The sequence below is a fragment of the Ovis aries genome, chromosome 2 (genome assembly GCF_016772045.2).
Source record: "Ovis aries strain OAR_USU_Benz2616 breed Rambouillet chromosome 2, ARS-UI_Ramb_v3.0, whole genome shotgun sequence".
Taxonomy (NCBI): domain Eukaryota; kingdom Metazoa; phylum Chordata; class Mammalia; order Artiodactyla; family Bovidae; genus Ovis; species Ovis aries.
In genome coordinates, this window is record NC_056055.1 from 86,665,246 (window position 1) to 86,690,348 (window position 25,103).

The 25,103-nt window shown below is 39.6% G+C and overlaps 1 protein-coding gene across 2 annotated transcripts in view; it reads left to right on the forward strand.

Annotated features, from left to right (window-relative positions):
- ADAMTSL1 (ADAMTS like 1) overlaps positions 1-25,103 on the forward strand; it is a 1,118,714-nt gene that overhangs the window by 282,994 nt on the left and 810,617 nt on the right. For both annotated transcript variants that reach the window (XM_042244881.1, XM_042244882.1), the window contains exon 2: positions 21,508-21,627. In XM_042244881.1, the coding sequence (XP_042100815.1) occupies positions 21,508-21,627 (120 nt within the window). The remainder of the gene's footprint in view (positions 1-21,507; positions 21,628-25,103) is intronic.

Sequence of the window (25,103 nt, forward strand, 5' to 3'; positions counted from 1 at the left end):
CAATAAATGGTCTTGAAGAAAGTAATGGCTGCATATTGGTAAAAGGAGATTGGCAAAATATTTCAATTAATCAGGAAGAGAAAGGCTCAATAGCCAGAACGAGAAAGATGGTGGGTTGTATGGTATTTAGGGGGGATGACTCATCTTTCAGCACCTATTGAGGGTAATCTTGGTTTCCATCAGACTATTGGTTGCTTGGAACAAGTTGCAGCCCGTCTACCTGCATTATTGTAGAAGGACCATAATTGTTGGGAATTCCCTCTTCCTAGGTGTTATTGACACTGGCAGTGATACCTGAGAAGTAGATGTGCATGACCTTTTATGGGTCTTATTTTCACCACCACACAAGTGGAGTAGGACTTTATATAGAGAGTTTTGCAAATAGAATAGAGGCTTAGTGCTATTTATTGATTGATCCATCCCTATGATTGTTTTAAAAGAACAAGATAACCCAAGAATTGTTATTTAGACACTATTCCATTCTTCAGTGGGGCTTCAGGGATATACATTAGCAAGCTTGAGAGTGAACATGAGTGGTTTGTAGATCTCAGGACACATGTCATCATGCTTTGAGAGAACATTCAATCCCACTATTTTCTACGGATCTCCATGTAGCAAATATCACCGTGTCTTGGGCATTTTGACATTTTGCTACTATTGTAATTTAAGGAAATAGAAATCAAAACCAGGGAAGTACACCTTCCTACTATGGTATCTACAATTCTGTTTCTCCTACTAGACTGTGAGATCTTGAAAAAGGACCATATTTATTCTTGTGTCCACCTCCTTCAGCACCTAGCACAGTTCTTACAACACAGAAGAAGCTAAACCAATATTTGTTGCAATAAAATAAGGTAATAAAGGACCAAAAGCTTTTTCACAAATGTAAAGAAGGCTTACAATCCTTAGAAACAAAGCAATGTTTTAACAATGGGAAACATGACAGACTTTTAGAGTTAAAAAAAATTTAGTTTTAGAAGTAAATGAAGTAGGCTTTTTGATACCAAAGGAAAGAAAACTCACATTTTTTTCATGTCTACATAGTATAAATAAATGGAACATCCTATTTTCAGTGTGAGTTTGGAAAAGATGTTTATTTAACATTCAGTCACCTACACTTCACTGACAGAACAAAAAGATGACTAACAGGGTACAGGAATTTATTTGGTATCTAAAACAGAAATGTCTCTTAAAGTCAAGAGCAAATATTAAAGTTGAGTTAAATGGGAATCTGCAAAAATATAATTAAAATATGCAACATTTATAAAGAAGTAAGGAAAATGTTGAGGGTATCCTTGAGTTGTGTCTAGGAAAGACGAGAAGGACAAATCATAACATTCTAAGAAATCTTGCCTTTAATAAGTAAATAAATGTTGAATTAATTTTATTGTTTCTGCTTTTTTCCAGTGAATGGATAGCAGTTGATAATTAGATTCCAGGCAATGAGGCCTTAAAAATTAATAAGCAGGACCCTTAAATGACTCATTCATTAATCCTGTATTATTATCCATGTTATAATGGATAACACATATAACACATTTAGTAATATGCTAGAGAGGCACAATTAAATGCAAGAGTTTGGTGAAGCAATTTTCAAAACATGAAAACATTTTTATTAGCGATAAATTTGTCTAAATTTAAGTTGATCAAATGGAAGATAGGGTCTAAATCTACATAAAATATTAGTTTACCTTTTAGATATTTTTCCTCATCTACTCCTGCTTTAGTATTTGCTTTAACCTCTAAATGGAAAGAGCTTCCCTGGTGGCTCAGATAGTAAGGAATCCACCTGCAGTGCTGGTGACCCAGGTTCGATCTTTGGGTCAGGAAGATCACCTGGAAAAGGGAGTGACTGTGCACTCCAGTATTCTTGCCTGGAGATTCCATGGACAGAGAAACCTGGTGGGTGACAGTCCGTGGGGTCACAAAGTGTCAGACATGACTGAGCACCTAACACTTCACTTCTAAAAGGAAACGTATTCTATACTCATCTCACTGGGGCTTTTGTTTTATGTTTATTAAGCAACATGTTTCCACTTAGAAGTATTTAAGGAGCATGGGACTCTTTAAGAATCTTGTGCTGTAGATAAATAGGCTGAGTACTGATTCACCAAACTTTGGAGACTAACTCCTCTGGGCCAGGATATTCTGCTAGGTGAGGACCTTGAAATGAACCAAATTTTTCTCTCAGGAAGTTCATTGTCTGGTATGAAGACAAACTTGCCAAATAGAATTGAGTTCAGGAAGACTGATCCAGTAGATTTCTATAGGTGGGCACGTAAAGCAGATAGAACTAAAGGTGTACAGGCAAAGAGGAGCTGATGATTACAGTGTATCTGGATAGCCACAGGCCATTCAGTGTTGCTGGAGCATTAAAAACAAGAAATAAAGGATTGCATAAGAGGCTACAGGGAAAAGTAAAGGGCAAAAGAAGGCTTTGAGGGGCTTTAAAAGGAAATTGATTTATAATCTGTAGAATCTTGCTACTGAAAGTGTGAATGCTTGACCACAGCATCAGCATTATCACGTTAAATGTTTCCACTGATTGCTGAACATCTATTCTGTGTCTACTGTTATAAAGGAGGTGCTGAATGATAGCAGACATAATAGAAATAAATTTAGCTAATTAATCACAGATTCTCAGAATTCATCTAAGTGCTTTCTTCAAATCCTGAGTGGAAGCTTACAGTGCCAGAGTCTTCATTACCTACTAAATAGCCAATTTCATCTTGAAGATACCATATTTAATTGTTTGAAAGTCTATTTTATCAGGATAAGTTATGGCTAAATTTCACTTTCCCAAACCTAGATGTGCCAAATTTTATTTTCATTCGATTCAAGAAACACTGTGTACTTACCAAGTTTAAGGTGTTATTCTTGGCCTTCCAGGATGATCGGTAGATCAGGGTCTCTGACCTTGATATCCTTACAGAGGTAAGACAAGTTCCCAAATGACCAAAACATAGATAAATATGTACCATTAAAGAAGTAATAATACGCTGTGGTTTTTTTGGGTTTTGTTTAAAAATGAGGTGCCGGGACTCATATCTCAATAAATTATGACATGTGTCTCCTACACCCCCTTTTCCAATCCTATTTATATTGGAATGTCCACATGTTTTTCCAGCCAAGTGAATCAGTGGATATAGAAATATTAATTTATTTGACTGAATGTATTCTGATAGCTTCCCTGGTGGCTCAGACAGTAAAGAGTTTACCTGCAATACAGGAGACCCAAGTTTGATCCCTGGGTCAGGAAGATCCCCTAGAGCAGGGAATGGCTGCCCACTCTAGTATTCTTGCCTGGAGAATTCTATGGGCAGAGAAGCCTGCTGGTGTATGGTCCATGGGGTCACAAAGAGTCAGACATGACTAAGTAACTGACATGTTCACTCTGATAGCTTACACTGTCAAAAAGCTCTCTGGCTGTAATGATACTACCAATCTCTGTATAGCACTTGAGTTTGCAAATCACTTTTCATATGTTAACTCATGTAATCATTGTGATGAGTATGTAAGGTAAGTAGTAATGTTCTCTCCTATTTACATATAAAGGACCTAAGACTCAGCTTACATAATTTAGCCAAATCAAACAGCTGCAAAGTGAAGAGCTAAGACATCCAGGTCCCATGCCTCCAGATCTCAATTGGAAGAGCAGGACCTCTATGGATGCCATAGAGGAGAAATTATACATGCTTAGAGGGAATGGGGGGAGAAGGCAATGGCAACACACTCCAGTGTTCTTGCCTGGAGAATCCCAGGGATGGGGGAGCCTGATGGGCTGCCATCTATGGGGTCGCACAGAGTCGGACACGACTGAAGTGATTCAGCGGCGGCAGCAGCAGCAGCAGCAGCAGCAGCAGCAGCAGCAGCAGCAGCAGCAGCAGCAGCAGCAGCAGCAGCAGCAGCAGCAGCAGAGGGGATAGGGGAAATGCAGAGAAAAAGCAGCCTTTAAGGATCGATGGAATTTCTGTACAAGGAGATGGAAGGAGGGCTTTCAGACAGTTGTTGCTCTTCACTCACTCAGTCACTCTGTCATGTCTGACTCTTTGTGACCCCATGGACTGCAGCACACCAGGCTTCCAGTCCTTCTCCATCTCCTGCAGTTTGATCAAACTCATGTTCATTGAGTCAGTGATGCCATCCAACCATCTCGTTCTGTCATCCCCTTACCCGCCTTCCCTCAATCTTTCCCAGCATCAGGGTCTTTTCCAATGAGTCCACTCTTTGCATCAAGTGGCCAAAGTATTGGAGCTTCTGCTTCAGCACCAGTCTTTCCAGTGAATATTCAGGACTGATTTCCCTTAGGATTGATTGGTTTGATCTCCTTGAAGTCCAAGGGACTCTCAAGAGTCTTCTCTAACACCACAGTTCAAAGGCATTGATTCTTCAACACTCAGTCAGTCCTCTTTGTGATCCAACCCTCACATCCATACATGACTACTGGAAAAACCATAGCTTTGACTATATGGACCTTTGTAAGCAAAGTAATATCTCTGCTTTTAAAATACAATAAGTTTGTCATAGCTTTCCTTTCAAGGAGCAAGTGTTTTTTAATTTCATGGTTGAAGTCACCATCTACAGTGATTTTGGAGACCAAGAAAATAAAGTCTGCCATTGTTTCCATTGTCTCACCATCTGTTCGCCATGAAGTGATGAGACCAGATGCCATGATCTTAGTTTTCTGAATGTTGAGTTTAAGCCAACTTTTTCACTCTCCTCTTTCACCTTCATCAAGAGGCTCTTTAGTTCCTCTTCGCTTTCTGCCAGAAGGGTGGTGTCATCTGCATATCTGAGGTTGTTGATATTTCTCCTGGCAGTCTTGATTCCAACTTGTGCTTCATGCAGCCCAGCGTTTCACATAATGTACTCTGCATATAAGTGAAATGAGCAGGGTGACAATATACAGCCTTGACATACTCCTTTCCCAATTTGGAGCCAGTCTGTTGTTCCATGTCTAGTTCTAACTGTTGCTTCTTGACCTGCAAACAAGTTTCACAGGAGGCAGGTCAGGTGGTCTGGTATTCCCATTTCTCTAAGAATTTTCCACAGTTTGTCATGATCCACACAATGAAAGGCTTTAGGGTGGTCAATGAAGCAGAGGAAGGTGGGGCATGGCACAGTTCAAATTGTAGATGTAGGAAATGCAGGACATGCTCATTTAAGAGCCATGGTTCCATCTGTGGGCTTGGGAATCATCTGTCCAGATCAGAGAGCTGACTCTCTGAGGGCAATAAAAGTCCCAGGGTAAGAAACCAAAGAGAAGAAAAGATGCTCCCTCCTGTCTTCCTCCCCATCCTACCCTTCTAGATTGTCACAGACCCCCTGTTTGACTTCCCTGAGTCATAGAGCAAATTCCCATTGGCTATCTACTTTACATACGGTATTGTAAGTTTCCATGTTACTCTCTCCAAATATCTCACCCTCACCCTCCTCCCCTCCCAACTATGTCCATAGGTCTGTTCTCTATGTCTGTTTCTCTATTGCTGCCCTGAAAATAAATTCATCAGTACCTTCTTTTTAGATTCCATATGTGTGCATCAGTATACAATATTTATATTTCTCTTTCCGACTTAGTTCACTCTGTATAATAGGCTCTAGGTTAGTCTACCGTATTAGAACTGACTCAAATGCATTCCTTTTTATAGCTGAGTAGTATTCCATTGTATGAATGGGCCAAAGCTTCTTTATGTCAGGAAAAATACTCTTAATTAATTCAACTGATTATCATGGGCTTTCTAGATACTCTGAGTCATGTTTTCTTTCTTTAGGAATTGTTGATTTATCAGTTGTCTTTCTTTTAAAAAAAATTTATTTACGTATTTATTTTGGCTGCACTGGGTCAGGATCTTCAAGTTTTGCTATGTCATGCATGATCTTTTGGTTGCAGTGTTCAAGCTCTTAATTGCAACATGTGGGATCCAGTTCCCCAACCACAGACTGAACCCAGGCCCCCTGCATTGGGAGCATAGATTTTTAGCCACTGGCCCAGGGAAGTCCATCTGTTGTCTCTCTTAATGTTTGGGATCTAATAACTGACTCTGTAAATGGTCAGTTGAACGTGGAGTAGAAGACAGTTCTCTAGCGTCTTGTTTCCTATACCGTATTTTTAACCACAATCTCCGTTTAAATTTGCCACATTTGATTGATGAGCTTGCAGTCGGTTATGATTCCATGTCATCCACATCCTGTACTTGCCAACTATTGGGGGAGACAACCCAAACAGGAGAGAGGGACTCTGGAGCCGTGGGGTGGAGAGGGCATGGGACTGGCATCCAGAAATTTACATTTTAGTCTGGATTTTGACACATGAAATATATGCTCTTGGGAAAGTCAGTTTCTCTCTGGGCTCCAGAGGGAGCTAAATTGGATGATTTCTAAGCGTTTTTCAAGCTCTAAAAATTCTGAAATTAGTAACTAGTAACAAAAAAAAAGACCTTCTTAGTTTAGTACTCAGATATTTATAGACCTGATTCTATGCCAGGCACTGCTGGGATTTTAGAATGCAGTGACACCCAAGACAGGTGGTTCTCATCCATGGAGAGTGTAGTCTCATGGTGATGTTTTGAGGCTAAAAAGTACTCAGTCAAATGCAGGCAGGAATGGAAAGGATTCACGTGAATATCAGTAGCTTATATGACATATATGGTTTACTTGTACGCTGCCTTTCACTGTAGGCTTTTCAGGTCTTTGCAAGTCCTTCTCTTTCTTTTGAGCTGCTTCCATATGTGCTGTGCCTACAGCTAAGCCCTGTTAGCTGGCTCTCCTGTTCCGGCAATGCTTCCTTGGTGGCTCAGATGGTATACAATCTGCCTGTAGTGGGGGGGACCTGGGTTCGACCCCCAGGTTGGGAAGATTCCCTGAAGCAGGGAATGGCTACCAACTCCAGTATTCTTGCCTGGAGAATTCCATGGGCTGAGGAGCCTGGCAGGGTACAGTCCATGGAGTCGCAAAGAGCTGGACATGACTGAACAACTTTGGCTTTGCTTCACTTCCTGTTCTAGCCCTTATGGTGGTGTTCACTGCCAAGGCGTCCATGCCTGGGAGGTTGGAAGCACCATGTGGCTGTCTGCAGTGTTTTTACCACTTCTGCCACAGCCCTTCCTTTCCTTTTGGCTCTCCCTGCCCCTTCTCGGTGCTCTTGTATCCCCTGGTACAGTCATTGTCCTTGCTGGGCACTCTTGCTGGTCCATGTAACTGATGCTCAAAATCTTGAGGAACCAGAGCTTCCACCTGGTAAAATGCTTGGCTTCCATCGTTGAGGAGTTTTTAGCACCACACTACTTTTGTTTTTCACTTACAGACTCCCTCCACTGAGTGACATGTCAGTAGGAATCACTACGCTGAGAGTGTGCATGCATGCTAAGTTGCTTCAGTTGTGTTCAACTCTTTGCAACCATGTGGACTGTAGCTTGCTAGGCTTTTCTGTACATGGGATTCTCCAGGCAAGAATATTGGGGTGGGTTGCCATGCCCTCCTCCAAGGGATCTTCTCAACCCAGGAATCAAGGCTTCATTTCTTATGTCTCCTGCATTAGCAGGCACGTTCTTTACCACTAACTCTACCTGGGAATTCTACACTGATTGTAGGATACATCTTCATTTCTTGGATATCCAAGGCTCTGGGACTTAGACCAAGCTGGGATGAACTCTCCCTCAAGAGGCTCCTCCATCCCTCACGCAGGGAGACCCATCATCTATCAGACATGCCTAGGTCTTAAAATTTAGGGTCACACTGGGATCTCAGCTACTCAAAAACTCACACGTATTTACATTCATATGTAAATAAAGATACATATGCATATCAAGTGCTTTCATTTCCTCACAAAGATCACGCTTCTTTAATAGGAGCAAAATATTAATGCTCATATAAAGCAATGACAAAGTCATAATACACAAATATATTCAGAATTCCAATTCCCCTTCCCCAAGAAGTACATGGACTGAATTTCAGAAATAACTTGGGAGTTGAGAGATAAAATTTTTAAGGAACCAAGTGCCATCGGTGTGAAATATATTGAGAATGACAGAAATTGGTAGAGAAGAAAGAGTGGACATTTAAGAATGCTTGCTATGCATTAAGTGTCAGCCTTCCCATTTCTTGGGTATTTTCTTAAGATACTGAGTAAATATTTGAAGTTCTTTCAGTTACATATACGGTATAAATACTGATATGCATTTCTCCCATTTTTGAAGTTTGCATTATTTAGACACTGGGCCACGGGGAGGTGTGTGTGTAGTGGGAATAGGGTGTGGTGAACTCAAATATATCTGAGTTACCTTAATGATACTAAAGCACTATCCAGAGAATTGTGCTTTGAATATTTTATAAAGGGGAATACATTTGCATGGATCAAAGCTTTCCTTTTTTTAAAAAATTTTTTCCTTGAAATATTGACACATGTTGGTGAGACTTCCAGCCAGGGATAAGAGCAGACTCAAAAGTTTGTGACATAACAAAAGCTAACTTGCCCACAAAATAACTTATTACCTGGATCCTTTGTATGTGTTAATAATTAAAGTCATCGAGCCACCTGTGGGTGTCTGGTGTCCATCTGAATTTCAGGGCTGAGGGAAGAAGAATGATCAAAGTCAGAGCTCTTGCCCATCCACCAGTTCTGATCCTTATTACTCAGTTTTTTAGAGAATGAACTGAGCCTTCAGTTAAAGAAAGCAGAGAGAAGTGTTCTCAGCATTTTTTTGCCATCATGGAGACTGGGTAGCTTTCTTGATACAGATGGGGTGGTGAATTGAAAGCATTAGGTCCAGCTCAGTAGTACCTGGGTCAAAAGAAGAAGAGAAGCTGTGTTAATTTAGGCCCAGGGCAGGTGCCAACACAAGGTGAGAAAGCAAGAGATTATTTGTAATAGAGGTGAAGAGGGCAGAGGAAGTCAGAAAAGCCAGCAGCCTGTAATTTGGGCTATCCCCAGTGAAGGAAAGACAAGACACTCAGGTTGGATAGAAAGAGTTTCAGACCATAGTGCAGTGCTAAGAAAGGTTTGGCCAGATAATGGGGGAGTGGGAGGGATGGGGTCTAGAGCTGATGTAAAGTAGGCAAAAGAAAGAGAGACATCTTGCCCTAATTAGTATCTCCATCTTGATTCAGAATGTGAGTGGTACTCTGACTTTAAGTTCCCCTTAGGTAAGCAACTCTTTCAAAAAACCTAGTAATGATGTTGACCTATATGAACATTTACTAAGAAAACAGTGAGAAAAGTTGATTTCTACCACTGCATGTGTCTATAGACACCTTTATGTTCTTCCTTTTTTTTTTTTTAAAATTCTCCTCCAGCTGCTCAATTCTGTCCCTTAATTCTTGGCATGAGTGAGGGTTTCATTTTAAATATCAAATTTAGTGCATAGACACACACACACACACACACACACGTGCACAATTTGGAAACTATGCCTGTTTCTCCTTGTCTTTAGGAGATGTGATAATTATGTGCCCACCCACCCACCTAGGAATAGAGCACAGACGATTCCACCTTGTCTATGCGTTCTTTTGTTATCTAAGTGTAGATCTGAGTCATAGCTTTCATCAGTATTCTGGAGCCGATTGACTTTTGAATTCTGGAAATTGCACTCTGTTCCCCTTTTGAGAGGAATGGAATAGAATGAAATCAGGGACAAGAGAGTGGGCTTTATATTTGAAGGAAGTTATTTGAGTTTCTTAAGTTATTTGGCTGTTTTTCCATCTTACATATGCCAAAGGAGATATCTGAAAACCCACATATTTTCTCTTCCCTGTACTTTGGAAGGCAATTTATGTTCCTCATCTGAAAAGATAAGAGCTTGGTGAAGATGGTCTCTAAAATTCTCAGCACTTTTGTTTCAGCACCCATGTTTCTCACAAGTGATAGAAATGGACAGCTTAGCCACAGACCAAGCCTGTATTGTACACAGCGCATCGCCCCAGGTGGATTCCTTCTAATAGCTAATAGCTTTACTGTTTCTTTCCCCTCTAGTACTGTGAAGGTAAACTTCTCCACATTGTTCATTTTGAAAATTTTGTTTTTTAAAAGCATCAGTGGCTCGTCGAGATCAATATCCATCTTCTTTAAAGATAAAGTAGATTATTTTTTAAGGATAACATTTTCCCCTCCTGTAAAGATTTGCTAGTGTAATAGAGTTTCTTTTCATTGACATTCTGGGACAGATCTTTAAATTCAACTACATCTGGTCACCTTGTCTCAAACCATATTATAGCTGTTTCTCTAAATCAGACCTGAACTAAGTAGGAATATCTGTACCAAGAATTATGAGGCCCAGCTGAACATTTTGGACCAGCATGTCCCATCTCACTTCTTTCTGCTTTAACCTTTCAGCAATTATCTTTACAATCCTTAGAAATAATAATTAAAGTTGGTCAAAGAACAAACAGAATCCTGAGATGGTTGCTAAGTTCCAAACACCAGGTATATAAATGTCAGCGGCTTAAATATGGCTATAAGAATGTTTTTATTAACTTCCCCCACTCATCTTCTCAGGATCATGTTTACCCCTTCCTTTGGGGGAGTGTAATACTGCTAATCAGCTTGCATAGTTGGCAGCCCTTAACTGGGACACCTGAAGCTACTTCAAGAATCTTTTGCTTTTCATAGACACACTGTCTGTACAAGTAGGCATGAATATAGGTCTAGGGGTCTTCACAGAGTCTCTGTTTAAAAAGATTTAGTCACCCACCCTCCAACCTGACTATTGAAAATACATTCAAAGATAAGGAGATGATTTTAGGAGTGGACCTTTTCAACAATGTAGGCAGTTTCTTCATTGAAACTGCCTACCTGCTCTTTGTACAAATTTGTGAATGTATGCAGGCAGAATTGCTGATCTCAAGCATGATGAGCTTGTGGAGCCTCTTCAATTGGGTGACTCTGAGTTTGGAGACATGTATAAATATTTTGGTGCATTGTTCTCATAAACCTCTGAAATTGAGGAAATGTCTTTAGTAAGACCATCCCCATGGAAAAGAAATGCAAAAAAGCAAAATGGCTGTCTGGGGAGGCCTTACAAATAGCTGTCAAAAGAAGAGAAGTGAAAAGAAAAGGAGAAAAGGAAAAATATAAGCAACTGAATGCAGAGTTCCAAAGAATAGCAAGAAGAGATAAGAAAGCCTTCTTCAGCGATCAATGCAAAGAAATAGAGGAAAACAACAGAATGGGAAAGACTAGAGATCTCTTCATGAAAATTAGAGATACCAAGGGAACATTTCATGCAAAGATGGGCTCGATAAAGGACAGAAATGGTATGGACCTAACAAAAGCAGAAGATATTAAGAAAAGGTGGCAAGAATACACGGAAGAACTGTACAAAAAAGATCTTCATGACCCAGATAATCACGATGGTGTGACCACTCACCTAGAGCCAGATATCCTGAAATGTGAAGTCAAGGGGTCCTTAGAAAGCATCACTACAAACAAAACTAGTGGAGGTGATGGAATTCCAGTTGAGCTGTTTCAAATCCTGAAAGATGATGCTGTGAAAGTGCTGCACTTAATATGCCAGCACATTTGGAAAACTCAGCAGTGGCCACAGGACTGGAAAAGGTCAGTTTTCATTCCAATCCCAAAGAAAGGCAATGCCAAAGAATGCTCAAACTACTGCACAGTTGCAGTCATCTCACATGCTAGTAAAGTAATGCTCAAAATTCTCCAAGCCAGGATTCAGCAATACGTGAGCCGTCAACTTCCAGATGTTCAAGCTGGATTTAGAGAAGGCAGAGAAACCAGAGATCAAATTTGCTAACATCCGCTGGATCATGGAAAAAGCAAGAGAGTTCCATAAAAACATGTATTTCTGCTTTATTGACTATGCCAAAGCCTTTGACTGTGTGGATCACAATAAACTGTGGAAAATTCTGAAAGAGATGGGAATACCACACCACCTGACCTGCCTCTTGAGAAACCTACATGCGGGTCAGGAGGCAACAGTTAGAACTGGACATGGAACAACAGACTGGTTCCAAATAGGAAAAGGAGTACGTCAAGGCTGTATATTGTCACCCTGCTTATTTAACTTATATGCAGAGTACATCATGAGAAATGCTGGGCTGGAAGAAGCACAGACTGGAATCAAGATTGCCAGGAGAAATATCAATAACCTAGGATATGCAGATGACACCACCCTTATGGCAGAAAGTGAAGAGGAACTAAAAAGCCTCTTGATGAAAGTCAAAGAGGAGAGTGAAAAATTGGCTTAAAGCTCAACATTCAGAAAACTAAGATCATGGCATCCGGTCCCATCACTTCATGGGAAATAGATGGGAAACAGTGGAAACAGTGTCAGACTTTATTTTTTAGGGCTCCAAAATCACTGCAGCCATGAAATTAAAAGATGCTTACTCCTTGGAAGAAAATTTAGGACCAACCTAGATGGCATATTGAAAAGCAGAGACATTACTTTGCCAACAAAAGTCCGTCTAGTCAAGGCTATGGTTTTCCAGTGGTGATGTATGGATGTGAGAGTTGGACTGTGAAGAAAGCTGAGCACCGAAGAACTGATGCTTTTGAACTGTGGTGTTGGAGAAGACTCTTGAGAGTCCCTTGTACTGCAAGGAGATCTAACCAGTCCATTCTAAAGGAGATCAACCCTGGGATTTCTTTGGAAGGAATGATGCTAAAGCTGAAACCCCAGTACTTTGGCCACCTCATGCAAAGAGTTGACTCATTGGAAAAGACTCTGATGCTGGGAGGGATTAGGGGCAGGAGGAGAAGGGGAAGACAGAGGATGAGATGGCTGGATGGCATCACGGACTTGATGGATGTGAGTCTGAGTGAACTCTGGGTGTTGGTGATGGACAGGGAGGCCTGACATGCTGCGATTCATGGGGTCACAAAGAGTTGGACATGACTGAGCAACTGAACTGAACTGAACTGATGCTCATAATGTTTTCCTCTCCTTGACAATTGAGTTACTCTTCACTCATTTCCCCATCTTACTGTGTTACAATATTCCAACCAGTCAAGAGGTTAGTGGGGTTAATAGAAAGAAGCCACTGAGAGTAGATTGCATTTTTTCCCCATAGCATTTGAATCTATTAGAGTAGTCCTGCCAGAGACAGGCTATAAAATGATTGATTTCATTCCAAAAACCAGGACCCTTTTTTATTGCCATGTAGAATTTACTAAACTCAGTTTGTTTCCAAACCTGATCTTTAACCAAGTTGGAGAGATCTATACTTTTATTTTAAATCTACTTTATTGATTTATTCCTGAAGTTTCACCTGGGACTATTTTCATTTTTGGTCTAAGGTAACTATATCAATATTTTAAGGGCTAGTGATAGGATATTCATTCTTTGGCTCAATTTCCTTCAAACCAGAAGTTACCTATGCTTTCATTTCGGGAACATGTTTTCTCTTTCTTCCCTTGGCGTCTGAGGAGCGTTGAGGAGTTTTGAGGATCCAATGGTAATGATACTGGGTTGCACAGCTACACTGGGGACATTTGATTGAGTCAATATAAGGTCTCACTGGGGATTTTCCTGGTGGCTCAGACAGTAGAGAATCTGCCTGCAAGGCAGGAGACCTGGGTTCCATCCCTGGGTCAGGAAGATCCCTTGGAGAAGGGAATCCCATGGAGATCCTCTGGAGAAGGCTACCCACTCCAGTATTCTTGCTTGGAAAATTCCATGGACAGAGTCTGGTAGGCTACAGTCCTAGGAGTCACAAAGAGTTGGACACAACTGAGCGAATTTCATTTTTTCACTTCAAGGTCTCATTATTTCTCCCTATTACTTAGCAGCAACTCTCAGAACTGGAGCTAGAGGGTTTTTTGGCTCCAAGGAAAGTTTCTATACAGTTATTCATTCAATAAACACTTCAGTGTCCCCTTTGTGCCAAGAACTCATAACCCTGACCCAATCATTTCACTATCCACTGGTATTTAAATATAGGTGTGTATTCAGATAACACAGTGACCAGCTACTTAAGTAGTTTAAATTGTTATTCTAATCTGGTCAGAATTTACAACTTCACTATCTTCATTCTTAGTAAACTGTGAACCAAAATATGGGCGTAAATATACTTTATAGAATCCTTTTGGTAGGAAAAAAGATTTAACTGTGTGGTTTTCAGTGCTGCACTTTGTAAGTAATACAGAAACCTGAATCCTACCCATGGGACAAAAGTTTGGCTACGTTTAAGTTTTCACAGAAAAACTAAATGAAGAAAGACAAACAATAAAATGATAATGTGAGGGCATGTTTGTATGTTTAAACTTCTATTATTTCTACATCCTTTTCTCTCAGCCTGTTAGGAAATGGCTGTGTCTCCTGGAGTTATGAGAACATTATAGCCACTTAAAACTTCTGGCCTTAATCCACTCCCGTCATCAACATTACCATTTCTATAGAAATGATGACTCTTCCTGAATGATGTAGAGGTAAACCATTTGTTGTATATTTTAACCTTCCAAATTCTAGTCACAATTCATAGGGAAAACTTGTAAGAAGTAGGAAATTCTAAGGGGGTGGGGAGAGGTAATCTTTTCGTACTACAAGCATGTGAATGGTGAGCAGACAAGTCAGAATACTAACCAGTGTTCTCTGGATCCACTGAAAGGGGAGACAAGCCAAGGAGGATGTTTGGTGCTGGATTATGATGGAAGCGAGCTTTAAATAAAAGACAAAGTTATCATAGATATAGTTTCTAACTGTGTCCAAAAGCCAATTGCAAACACTTTTCTTACTATTCAGTGACTTCTGTTTCCAACTACCTTTACCTCCTTTTTCCCTCTAATGGGACAGAGAAGAGAGAGTTAGTTGGAAACTTCCTTGTTCCCTGTATTTACCTATGTCCCTCCCTAAAATCTCTGCATGGTTGATGGCTCAGGCCCATAGAGAAAACATATACCACAACAATAAATTGCTTCCATGCTTTCCTGGATCTAATGAGATTCTATTCTGGGAGCTGGTATGTCTACATTCCTGGATTCTCTGAGGAGTACTTTGGTGTGCCAACGAGTAGAAAGAGGAGTCCATGAAGAAGGAAATTAGACTGCAATTGGAGAAGCAGTCTTCATCATAGGGTACAAATTCAAGCACACAGCAATCTTCATGCTTTCTGAGGAGCAGTCCTTATGGGTCTAGAAATCCCATAGAAACAGATAGGCATGATTATTTTTTATAGGTATGAATATTAGTAATGATTGTTTCTTGCCTTATTTATCTAGGTGAATAACAAAGTGAGAATCTTGCAGAGTCTTGAGTTTTAAGAGACATTGTTTCTGGTCCCTAGTCCTAACATAGCCACTGGCAATGAAAATTCTTCCACTTCTCACATTTCTGTTTTTCTATCTGTGAAAGTAACACTTCTGAACCATAAAATGCTATGGGATGCCAGTTTTGAAGCATTTTATGATATGCCAACTACCTTATAAGTGCAAGGGAAGTTTTGACATATCGAATGTGAAGTATTTTCAAAACCCAAAATCAAGAAACCTGGTCTGACCATCGGAAATAGACTTTTTACGGGGATGATCCAGAGAGATGAGATGGGGTGGGAGGTGGGAGGGGGTTCAGGATTGGGAACTCATGTATACCCATGGTGGATTCATGTCAATATATGGCAAAACCAATAGAGTATTGTAAAGCAAAATAAAGTAAAAATAAAAATTAAAAAAAAGAAAGAAAGAAATAGACTTTTTAATGTCTCAGCCTGGAAATTTTCAAGTTTCATTCAACATTTAGTTGCGTTCAGGGGCTGGGATTGATAGAACAATCAGCCATGTTCTCTGTTCTCAAGGAACTATTTGTCGTAAGTTGGATGTAGTGCTGTCAGCAGTGAATTTTCATAGAAGCCAATAAAAGGAAGCCTAAATATGATGAAAGTCAGTAATAACTTTGGGTTCTCCTTGTTGACATTTTCTACCCATGTTCCATGTTAAGAATCAGTGCTCCCAGGGTCTTACCTTCTCTTTCGCCATGCTTTTTCTTGGCAAGCTCATTCATGCCAAGAATCATCACCTCCCCACATGATGCCAACCCCTGCATATCATCTCCAGACAAATTTCTTTCTGAGGACCGAAGCTCTGCTTTCTTTGCCCAAATCACCTCATTCTCTACTTCTCTGGAATAAAATTCCTGATCTAACCCATGTACTTGTTTCTGTTCCTCTATTTTCCATTTCGTTGAAGGTGCTACTATCCACTGTGCTCTTCTGCCCAAATTCAGACAGAAAATGTGGACATAACCTGAGACTTGTGTTGTGCATTCAGTTAGCCACCAAATCTTATGATACTTCCCTTACCCACCAGTCCCTTGTTGTTGTTGTTGTTTAGTTGCTAAGCCATGGCCAACTCTTTTGTGACCGCATGGGCAGTAGCCTGCCAGGCTCCTCTGTCCATGGGATTTCCCATGGAAGAATACTGCAGTGGGTTGCCATTTCCTTCTCCAGGGGATCTTCCCAACCCAGGGATCAAACCCACATTTCCTGCATTGACAATCAGATTCTTTACTACTGAGCCACCAGGGTCTTAGTAAATTCTCATCTAAATAATTGTAGTGATCTGAAACTTTTTACCTCATCTCCAGTCTTACCTCCTTAGAACTACCTGCACTCACTGCTAAACTTATAAGTCCACTTCTGAGACACTGGCTGTTAAAGTCTGTCCGTGACCATGAGTCATGATTTGGCCCCTTCCCACTGTACACATTCTGTTCCAATCCAATTTTTCATTGTGTAATTAAGGTAGATTAACCCCCAGTAAGGAATAGTCTCTGATACACTTAGTGGTTCAAACACAGTAGATTAGCTGCTTTTTTACATTTTTTATTGACGTATAGTTGATCTTACAATATTCTGCGGTAAGTCCCCTACATGCTAACCTTGACATTGCAGGCTTTCAGAGAATGTGCATTCCATCACCCTCAGGCTCCATCAACCTCAGGCATGAGTGAAACTGCAGTTTGCCCCCTTTCTCCTGTTGCTGATGATCCTTCAGCTCTACCATCTCCCACCTCCTCTCCTTCCTCCAGTCAGTAACTCTTCTTGTCTGTTCACTCGATGCCAGCCCCTGTATGCCAGCTGTCGTACTGTACTGCTGTACTTTTCAAGGTATTGTGCTATAAGATTAAAAATATTGTCTTTATTCTCTGTCAGTTTGGTCTTTTTGTGTGTTTTTGTGCGTGTGTGAAAAGTATAAACCTATTATAGTATAGTACTACAGTCTAGTCAGTTGAGTTAGTTAGATACTTAGGCTAACTTTGTTGGATTTATGAAGAAAGAAAACTTACAAAAGTGCTCTAAGAACAGAACCCATTCGTATGATGAGGACTTACTGTATTCATTTTGGTGTACACATAGCGTTTCAATACTTTCAGACACTATACTCCATTTAAAGTTACTATAAAGTGATGGCTATATTTCTCTGTGCCATACAATCCACCCTTGTGGTTTATTTTACATGTAGTGGTTTCTATCTTTTAGTTTTCTATCCTTATTTTCCCCTCCATTCCTCTTCCCTCTCACGTTACAATATTAGGTAGTGAACAGGTCATGGGTTGGCTTCTTGCATGAAGTTGTTCAGGGAACCAGCTAATGGAACCTCAGTGACCTTTAAGGGACTCCAAAATTTTCCTGAGGCTCTCTCCATTCTAAATAGACTTGAGGCAAAAGAGCATGGAGGAGGATAATAGGGAGATTTTTATGGGCCTGGTGGTATCACCCATCACTTCCACTAGCTAAAACTCAGTCTCAACCACCATATCTGCAAAGGAAACTTGGAAATTATACTCTAGACATGTGCAAAGATGATGAGAAGATGGTGGCTTTGGGGACCATCTACTTGTCTCTACCACATCCGTGTACTCATTAGATAGCTATGCCCTGCAAGGAGGAAATATGTGCTATAGTGGAGCTCTTGACACATGATAAACCTGAGTAAATGTGTGTACACATGAATGAACGAAAGCATCAGTAAGATAAAGGACTACTCTGGATTTAAATAATCTAAAAATCTGCTTGAAATAGAAGTATAAAATTTATATGTTTATATATCTTTATATAGTTATGTATCTCCTTCATCATAATGATGTTTATAAAACACACAGAATATAATTATTATTATCCATAGTTAACAGATTTTCAAAACCACATAATGTTGACCAAGTTAATTTGGGTAGTTTAAATTGTTTAATTAGTAATAGCATTCATGAATAGAAATTAAATTAAAAACATATGCACATGATATCTATAAGGGGAAAATGGTTATAATTACATTCATCTAACATATATTCTTATCTTTTTCCAGGATTAAATTGAATTTTAGCTTAATGAATTCCTTCTGCCCTAGTATCACATAATAGTATTTGATAGTTGAGCATTTGGTGAGAATTGTATGACTTATAAAGTGTCAACATTCTTGGGAAAAATAAATGGGCAGAGATGCTTTCTAAAACAAATACAGTTATGGTTGAGAATTAAAGTATAAACCAAATGGACAAGGTGTTTGCTGATTGTCTTTCATTTTTGTAGTATTGAATATTCAGTCTTTTTATCTGACATCTCACTGTCTCTTTGGAGAATATTTGAGTCATTTCTGTTTATTTCTTTAATTAGTTTAATGAAAGAAGCATGTCTTACACAGGCAAAAAAAAATTCTTGCAAAGAAAGTGTAAAGTTTATTAGTCTTCTCTCCTGATTGTAGCTTTTAAGAACTATAGCACTGCATGACTACAGATGGTCACCATTTTTAATAGTAAAGTTAGATTCTAAATAGCCTGTGATATTTGGAGAAATGATTCGTAAAATATGAGGTTCACTAGTGATCAGCATATATTAGTCTTTTTGAAAACAAGAAAGTCAACACACATCAATTCTAGTTTACTTAAAATTTTAATCCTTATCTTTTCCAAAAAGGGAGGTGCACAAATGCAGCCAACCCATATCTAGAACTTGAACAGCTGTGAGTGAGCCTGAATACGAAGACATGAACTTGGAATATACCCAACGGTAGCTGGGGTATCCTGCAAGCTTCTGAGCAGGGAAATTACATAGTCAAGATGGGTTTTTGAAGTATATTTAATTTGTAGAGTCAATAAATGGTTGACCCTGATGAGAAAAGAACTAAGAGAAATTAGTCTTAAATGTAACAGGTATTAGGTTGGCCAGATGGATGCATTTCCAAGGACCAGTCTTTTAGATTCTACCTCTCCTTGTATCTTACTGGTTAATTCTTACGAAACACTTTAGGAGAGGAAATGAGATAACCTCTCGTTACACCCTGCCTCTTGATGATTCTATCGGATTTCTCTTGCTGCCATAATGAATTACCACAGACTTGATTGCTGAAAACAACACAGAAGTATTACCTCACAATTTTTCCAGGTCAGAAGTCTAGCAAGGCATGAATGACTGAATTCTCTGCTCAGAGTCTCACTGGGCTAAAATCAAAGTGTTGGCCAAAAATTTATTTCTCCAGGTCAAGGATCCTCTTCCAAGCTCCTTCATAGTTGGCAGAACTCATTTTCTTTTCACGCTTCCCTCATGGCCCCCTCCATCTTCAAGCCAGCAGTGGCTTATCACCCTTGGAATCTCCCTGACTTCCTCTTCTGCCCTCAGTCCAGAGAAAGCTCTGTTTTTAAGGCTTCCTATGATTGTACTGGGCCCATCTGGAAAATCTAAGATACTAACCCTACCTTGAAGTTGACAAACTTAATTTTATCTGTAAGTCCTTTTGTCCTGTTAAGCAATGTATTCACAGAGATGACACAAGGGAGTGAGGGGCCCAAGACTCTGTCCACCACAGTGATACTGACTGTACTATGTAATAACAGAAGCCATTTACATATAAATTATAGAAAAATTATACTATCCAAAAGACGGCAGGTTTAAAATCATTTTAATTTGTTATGAACTATTGCAGACATTCAGGAACGATATGAAATTAATGTGATGAACACCCATATATTCCTTACCAATATTGCCAATACCATGAAAAGGTATAAAAGTTAAAATAATATGAAAATAATATGGAGATCGTTTAATACTTATCTATAGATATTATGAATGTGGTCAAAGAGCTTTAGGTATGTTAAAAGGTTAGGTTTTTATTTGTTCCTTGTGCTTTCAATGGTAATAGTGACTCTTATTTTAAAATTTAAATTGTTGTGTTTAATTTCTGCTGTACATCACAGTGACTGCTATACATACATACATATATATATATATATATATATATATATATATATTCTTTTTTATGTCCTTTTCCATTGTAGTTTATTATGGGATATTGAATATAGTTCCCCATACTATACAGTAGGACTTTGTTGTTTATCCATCCTATACATATTAGTGCACATCTGCTAATCCCAATCTCCCAATCGTTTTTTCTACCCATCTTCCCCTTGGCAGCCATAAGTCTGTTCTCTCTATATGTATGAGTGTGTTTCTGTTTCATAGATATGTTCATTTGTGTGGTATTTAAATTCCACATATAAGTGATATTCTATGGTGTTTGTGTTTCTGACTTACTTCACTTAGTATGATCATCTCCAATGCCCATCCATGTTGTTCCAAATGGCAATAATGGCTGCTTATTAAAAGCTTACTATATGCAAGTCCTTGTACAAAGTACTTAACATATATTATCTCCTGTCCTCTCAGTGATCCGGTAATATGATATCTTTCCAGCTTTGTGATGAGTAAACTGAGGCTCAGAAGCAGAGATGGTAGGAGGCCTGGGTGAATAGATACCAGCCCTTGAATTTCTAGAAGTTACTTAACAATTTGTCCTTCACCAGAGGAGGTTTGAGTAACTCAGTAGTAAAATGAGATAATGAACACAAAAGGGTTTTAGATTCAGCCTTGTATTTGAGTGCTGGTTTCAGCACTTACCAACTTGGCAAATTCCTGAAACCCTTTTGCCTCCAGTTCCTAATTTGTAAAGTGTGGCTAATAACAGACACCTCCTGGGGCTGGTGCCAGATAACACGTGTAAAGAACCTGGTATGTGATAAGCTCTAGATAAAAATTCTCCAGTGCCTCCCACCAGAGCAGCTAAAATGCATCTGGTTCTATGAAGTCCTGGAATAATTCAGGAAGTCTGATGTGGGTGCAGGCCAGCTCCTACACCCCTGCCATTTGTTTGCAGGACATAAGGATCTACCTAGATGCTCAGAGAAGACTAGGGATGGATCCCTTTGGGTACAAGACCCCTAGTGTGAGGCATACACATGGATATTCCAATGGAATAAGTCTAGAGGCCTGACTATGCTTGACTTGGCCTCAAAGATAACTTAAAATCACTAAATTTTGACATTGTACACCAGTCAATTAAGATGTGCCAACTTAGCAGGAGACTTTCCTGGCATCCATTCAACAAGCCACATGCCAGAATGTTCTAGTGGCTCTCACATGAATATGTATTTCTGTGCATCGTTTCTGATTGCCCTAATCAGACTTGAAATGAATCCAAGAGGTTTCTGCAACCCCGAGATATTAATTTCTCAGTGCCCCCTCCCTCTGGGCTCAATCTGAAGGCTTAATTCGGCTCGCTTATCTCTCTAGGTATGTGGAGACCAAAGCCAAGGGGCTGTTTTCCTAAGGGAATTTACACTGATTCGAAGAGAGAGTCTACATGAAGATTTCCTGTCTGACCTCTTGAATAGTCACAAAACTGAAGACACGGTACAGTGCCTCTTCTATTTATTCTGAGAAACAAAAGTTCAGTTGCTAATTCTGCCTCGTGGGGGTGGTTGGTTTTAGCAAATCTAAAGAGGTGTGGATGGTATTTTCTCATATCCGCTGGCAGGGGAGGAAAGCAGAGTGACAAGGGCAGTGGACAGACTGCCTGGGGCAACTTTCTCACTTTTCCTGTGTCTGACGACCTTCAAACATTTTACTGGAATGGTAAAGTTTGTATGGGGCAGCATGTGGAGGATTCACATGAAAATAACTGATGTTTTGCCAACGAGTCTGAACTTGAAATAATTTAAATGAGTGAGGACAACAAGGAAATTAATATGTAAAGCCCAAATTGTGGTATGGGTCAGTAGCAATGCCACCATCGTCCAATCCTGGCTTCTTTGTGGATATTTTTACTTCAAAGTGTTGGTCATATTTATTTTACAAAAATTTGTTTCGTCTGTTGGTGGTTTGGGAAGAAAAATGAAAGTCTAAAAAATGAGCTCTCAAATGAAAGTAAGGGCTAGAGTTGACTGGAGACGTCAAGATGTAAATTCCTCTCTATTTGCAAATCAAGCCGTGATTTGTAAGTTGTACTTGGGGTGAGAATGGGATAGATAGCTTCTAAAAGTTCAAGATGTGGCTCTTCATAGTGATGACCTTGTACTCAGAAGTACATTAAAATTAGAGGATGATGTGTGCACAATAAGTCAGTGGATTTCTTGTCCAGTCATAAAATGGTAGGATCCCAGAAGATAATGTGTAAGAATACCTCCAAAAAAATTACACCTCCTCTACCCTGCATTCTTATGGTCCTCTCTCAAGAAGGTGTTTTGGCATATATATCTCGTCAACTTCTCTTCTAGACACTGAGTAAATTAGGTCTCCCAGGGGTCACTCACAGGCCATCTTCACTGTTTATGTCATTTCCACCTTCTCTGTGATGGACATTTACATTCTTTTCAGAGTTTGTGCCCAAGCTGTTAGCTACCAGGGTTCTTGGCCTCCCTAATCAATAGAAATCGATCAAAGTCTGGACAAGAAATTCAGGCAAGGCTTTAATGGGGCCCTTGCTGTAGCAAGGGGGAATGCAAACAAGCAACAGGTTCCCTTGCTAGCTTGCTCCCTGGGGCGGGGGTGGGGCACGAGCTGGTTCCTTACATAGGGTAAGGGACCGGATGTGTCCAGGGGTTGGACCTGAGGGATGTCCTCGGTAGTTTCCTTACCCCTTAGTTGCCATTGTATGCAGAGGGCATGCGCAGTAACCTGCTTGTGTTCCCGAACCCCTGTTTTTCCTCCCAGCTCCTCAGAAGGGGCAGTTGAGCTTTTTGGTCTCTTTGTTTCTCGTTGTCCAGATTTGCTCCAATTGTGCATGTATGTTAGTTATTTTCAGTCCCTTATAGTTTGTTTACATTTTGTTGCTCGAGGAGACTTTTGTCCAGGTACAAGCATTGCAGCAAAGGGTCCTAGGTCCCAGCCTCTCTCAGAGTGGGCAGGAATGGTACTGAAATTTCCCAAGTGTACTATCATTTATTTTCAAATGCTTCATATAATCTATTTTATTTATATATGTATATTAAACTCTGAAAATGCAGAGGCTGCATTTTGAACTTTAACTGTTTGCTCAAAGCTTTCTTGGTGATCTACTATGGGACACACACATTGCCAGCAAAGTTTTATGATTTCTTTAATGAATGTTATCTTGTAATTACATTTTAATTTTGTCCCATTTGATGTTACTCAGTGTCTGACGTAGGTTAGCTCATTTTGGACTTGATTTATGCAAAAGTTCTAGAAAGTGCTGCTATGCGGATACTCTATGCAAACTTCATGTGTAAGTCTAATTATTACATAATTTATACCATAAAGGAAATTGAATAATATGAGCTAATTATGAACATAATGGAATTATCTAAGCAGTGCCACTAAAAACAATGTTTGTCATTTGGCAAGCACTGAAGGTATCCCAAACATTATTATTACATGGTATTACGTTGATTTACATCATAATGAAAACTGCATGCTGCCAAATTTCCTCAAACTTACTGAGGTCACAAGTAGTTGAGTGGGTGGAAGCATTTAAGCTGAAAGAGAAATTACTGACCACCACAAATGGTCAGAACTGGAGTTGTATTAAGAACATGTGAGGGAAAAGGAAGAGGCAAAGCTTCCTGAATACCAGAAACTAGTTGAGCCTCCTAAGTTTATGAAATTCTAACAATTTCTTCGGAGGGTGTGTCTCTCTATCTGAGAACTTTGTTTGGCCCACAGGCTATAAAACTTTTAAAGTGTCACTTTATTTTCCAAATAGACATGGAAAGATGAATCACCATCATCTCTGTGTTTGTTTAAAGGGAAGAGTTCAAACATGAGTTGTTACTTGTACTTGTAGCCAGAAAAGTGAAACTCCTCTTGTGCCTCTTTTGTATGAGTTTCTGCTACGTTGGAAGGAAGGAAAATGGAAGAGTCATGAACAGGACAGCTTCCTGGTATGGGTCACCAAAACCACTTCACAAAGGCAGTGGGTGAGAGAGGAAAAGTGGCTTCACAACATAATCTGTTTGTACAATTCTGTTTTCAGGTAAATCCTCCCTAGTAGCCCATTGACATTTACACCCTTATTTTATCTCTTCTACTAGGTTAGTATTTCTGTTCCTTGCGGCCAGGATCCATGTAGATTCTCACCTTCTTGGCATCTCCCCGGCTCTTGTATATGATAAATGATATGATAAATTAGTTGTGTTAAATATTTGTTGATGGAAAAAAACCGCCACCACTATTCCCTATTGCCCTGCGGTTAACATTTTTTTTTAATCAAAAACACTGTAAGAATTCTATCACAGACTACGCATGGAAAAAGCTTTATACATGAAAATCTTTCTAAATGCAAAGTGATTATTGTTAAAATGGTATGAAAGATTTCAGTTTTTAATGAGGTGATGAAAAACTGTTTGGAATTATCTTCCATATGGTCCTTTCAAGCCATTGTATGGGTTTATAATAAAGAATGTGAATTTGAGGGTGTTTGCCTACTAGAATTTATTGTTGTGGAAGTAACAAATATATCCCCAATATGTCTAACATTTTGGAAGCAGAATTAACTGTGGGAAACAGCTTGTCATACTTCTGGGTAAAATTATCCCCATCTTTTTTTAGGTCTGGAGTTTTTCTTTGTTCATACTACTTCTTTGCCCTTTCAAATAACTTTTGAAGACCAAAACAGCCTTACTTACCACTTGTTTGTGGAACTCTTTCACCTAAAAGCCTAATTTTGGGGGGTCACTTTTTGACTTTTAAGTGACTCTTTCTCAACTCCTCCTCAACTAGGGCTTTTGTCATGAGTTTACTTTCACGTTGCATTCGAGAAACTTTTCTGTTAGCTTTCTCTAAGAGGGCTAATTCCATTCACCACACTTGGAAAAGCAATATAAGTGAGCCATTCTTCTAGAATCCATGGCAGGCGACCAAACTTCTAATCT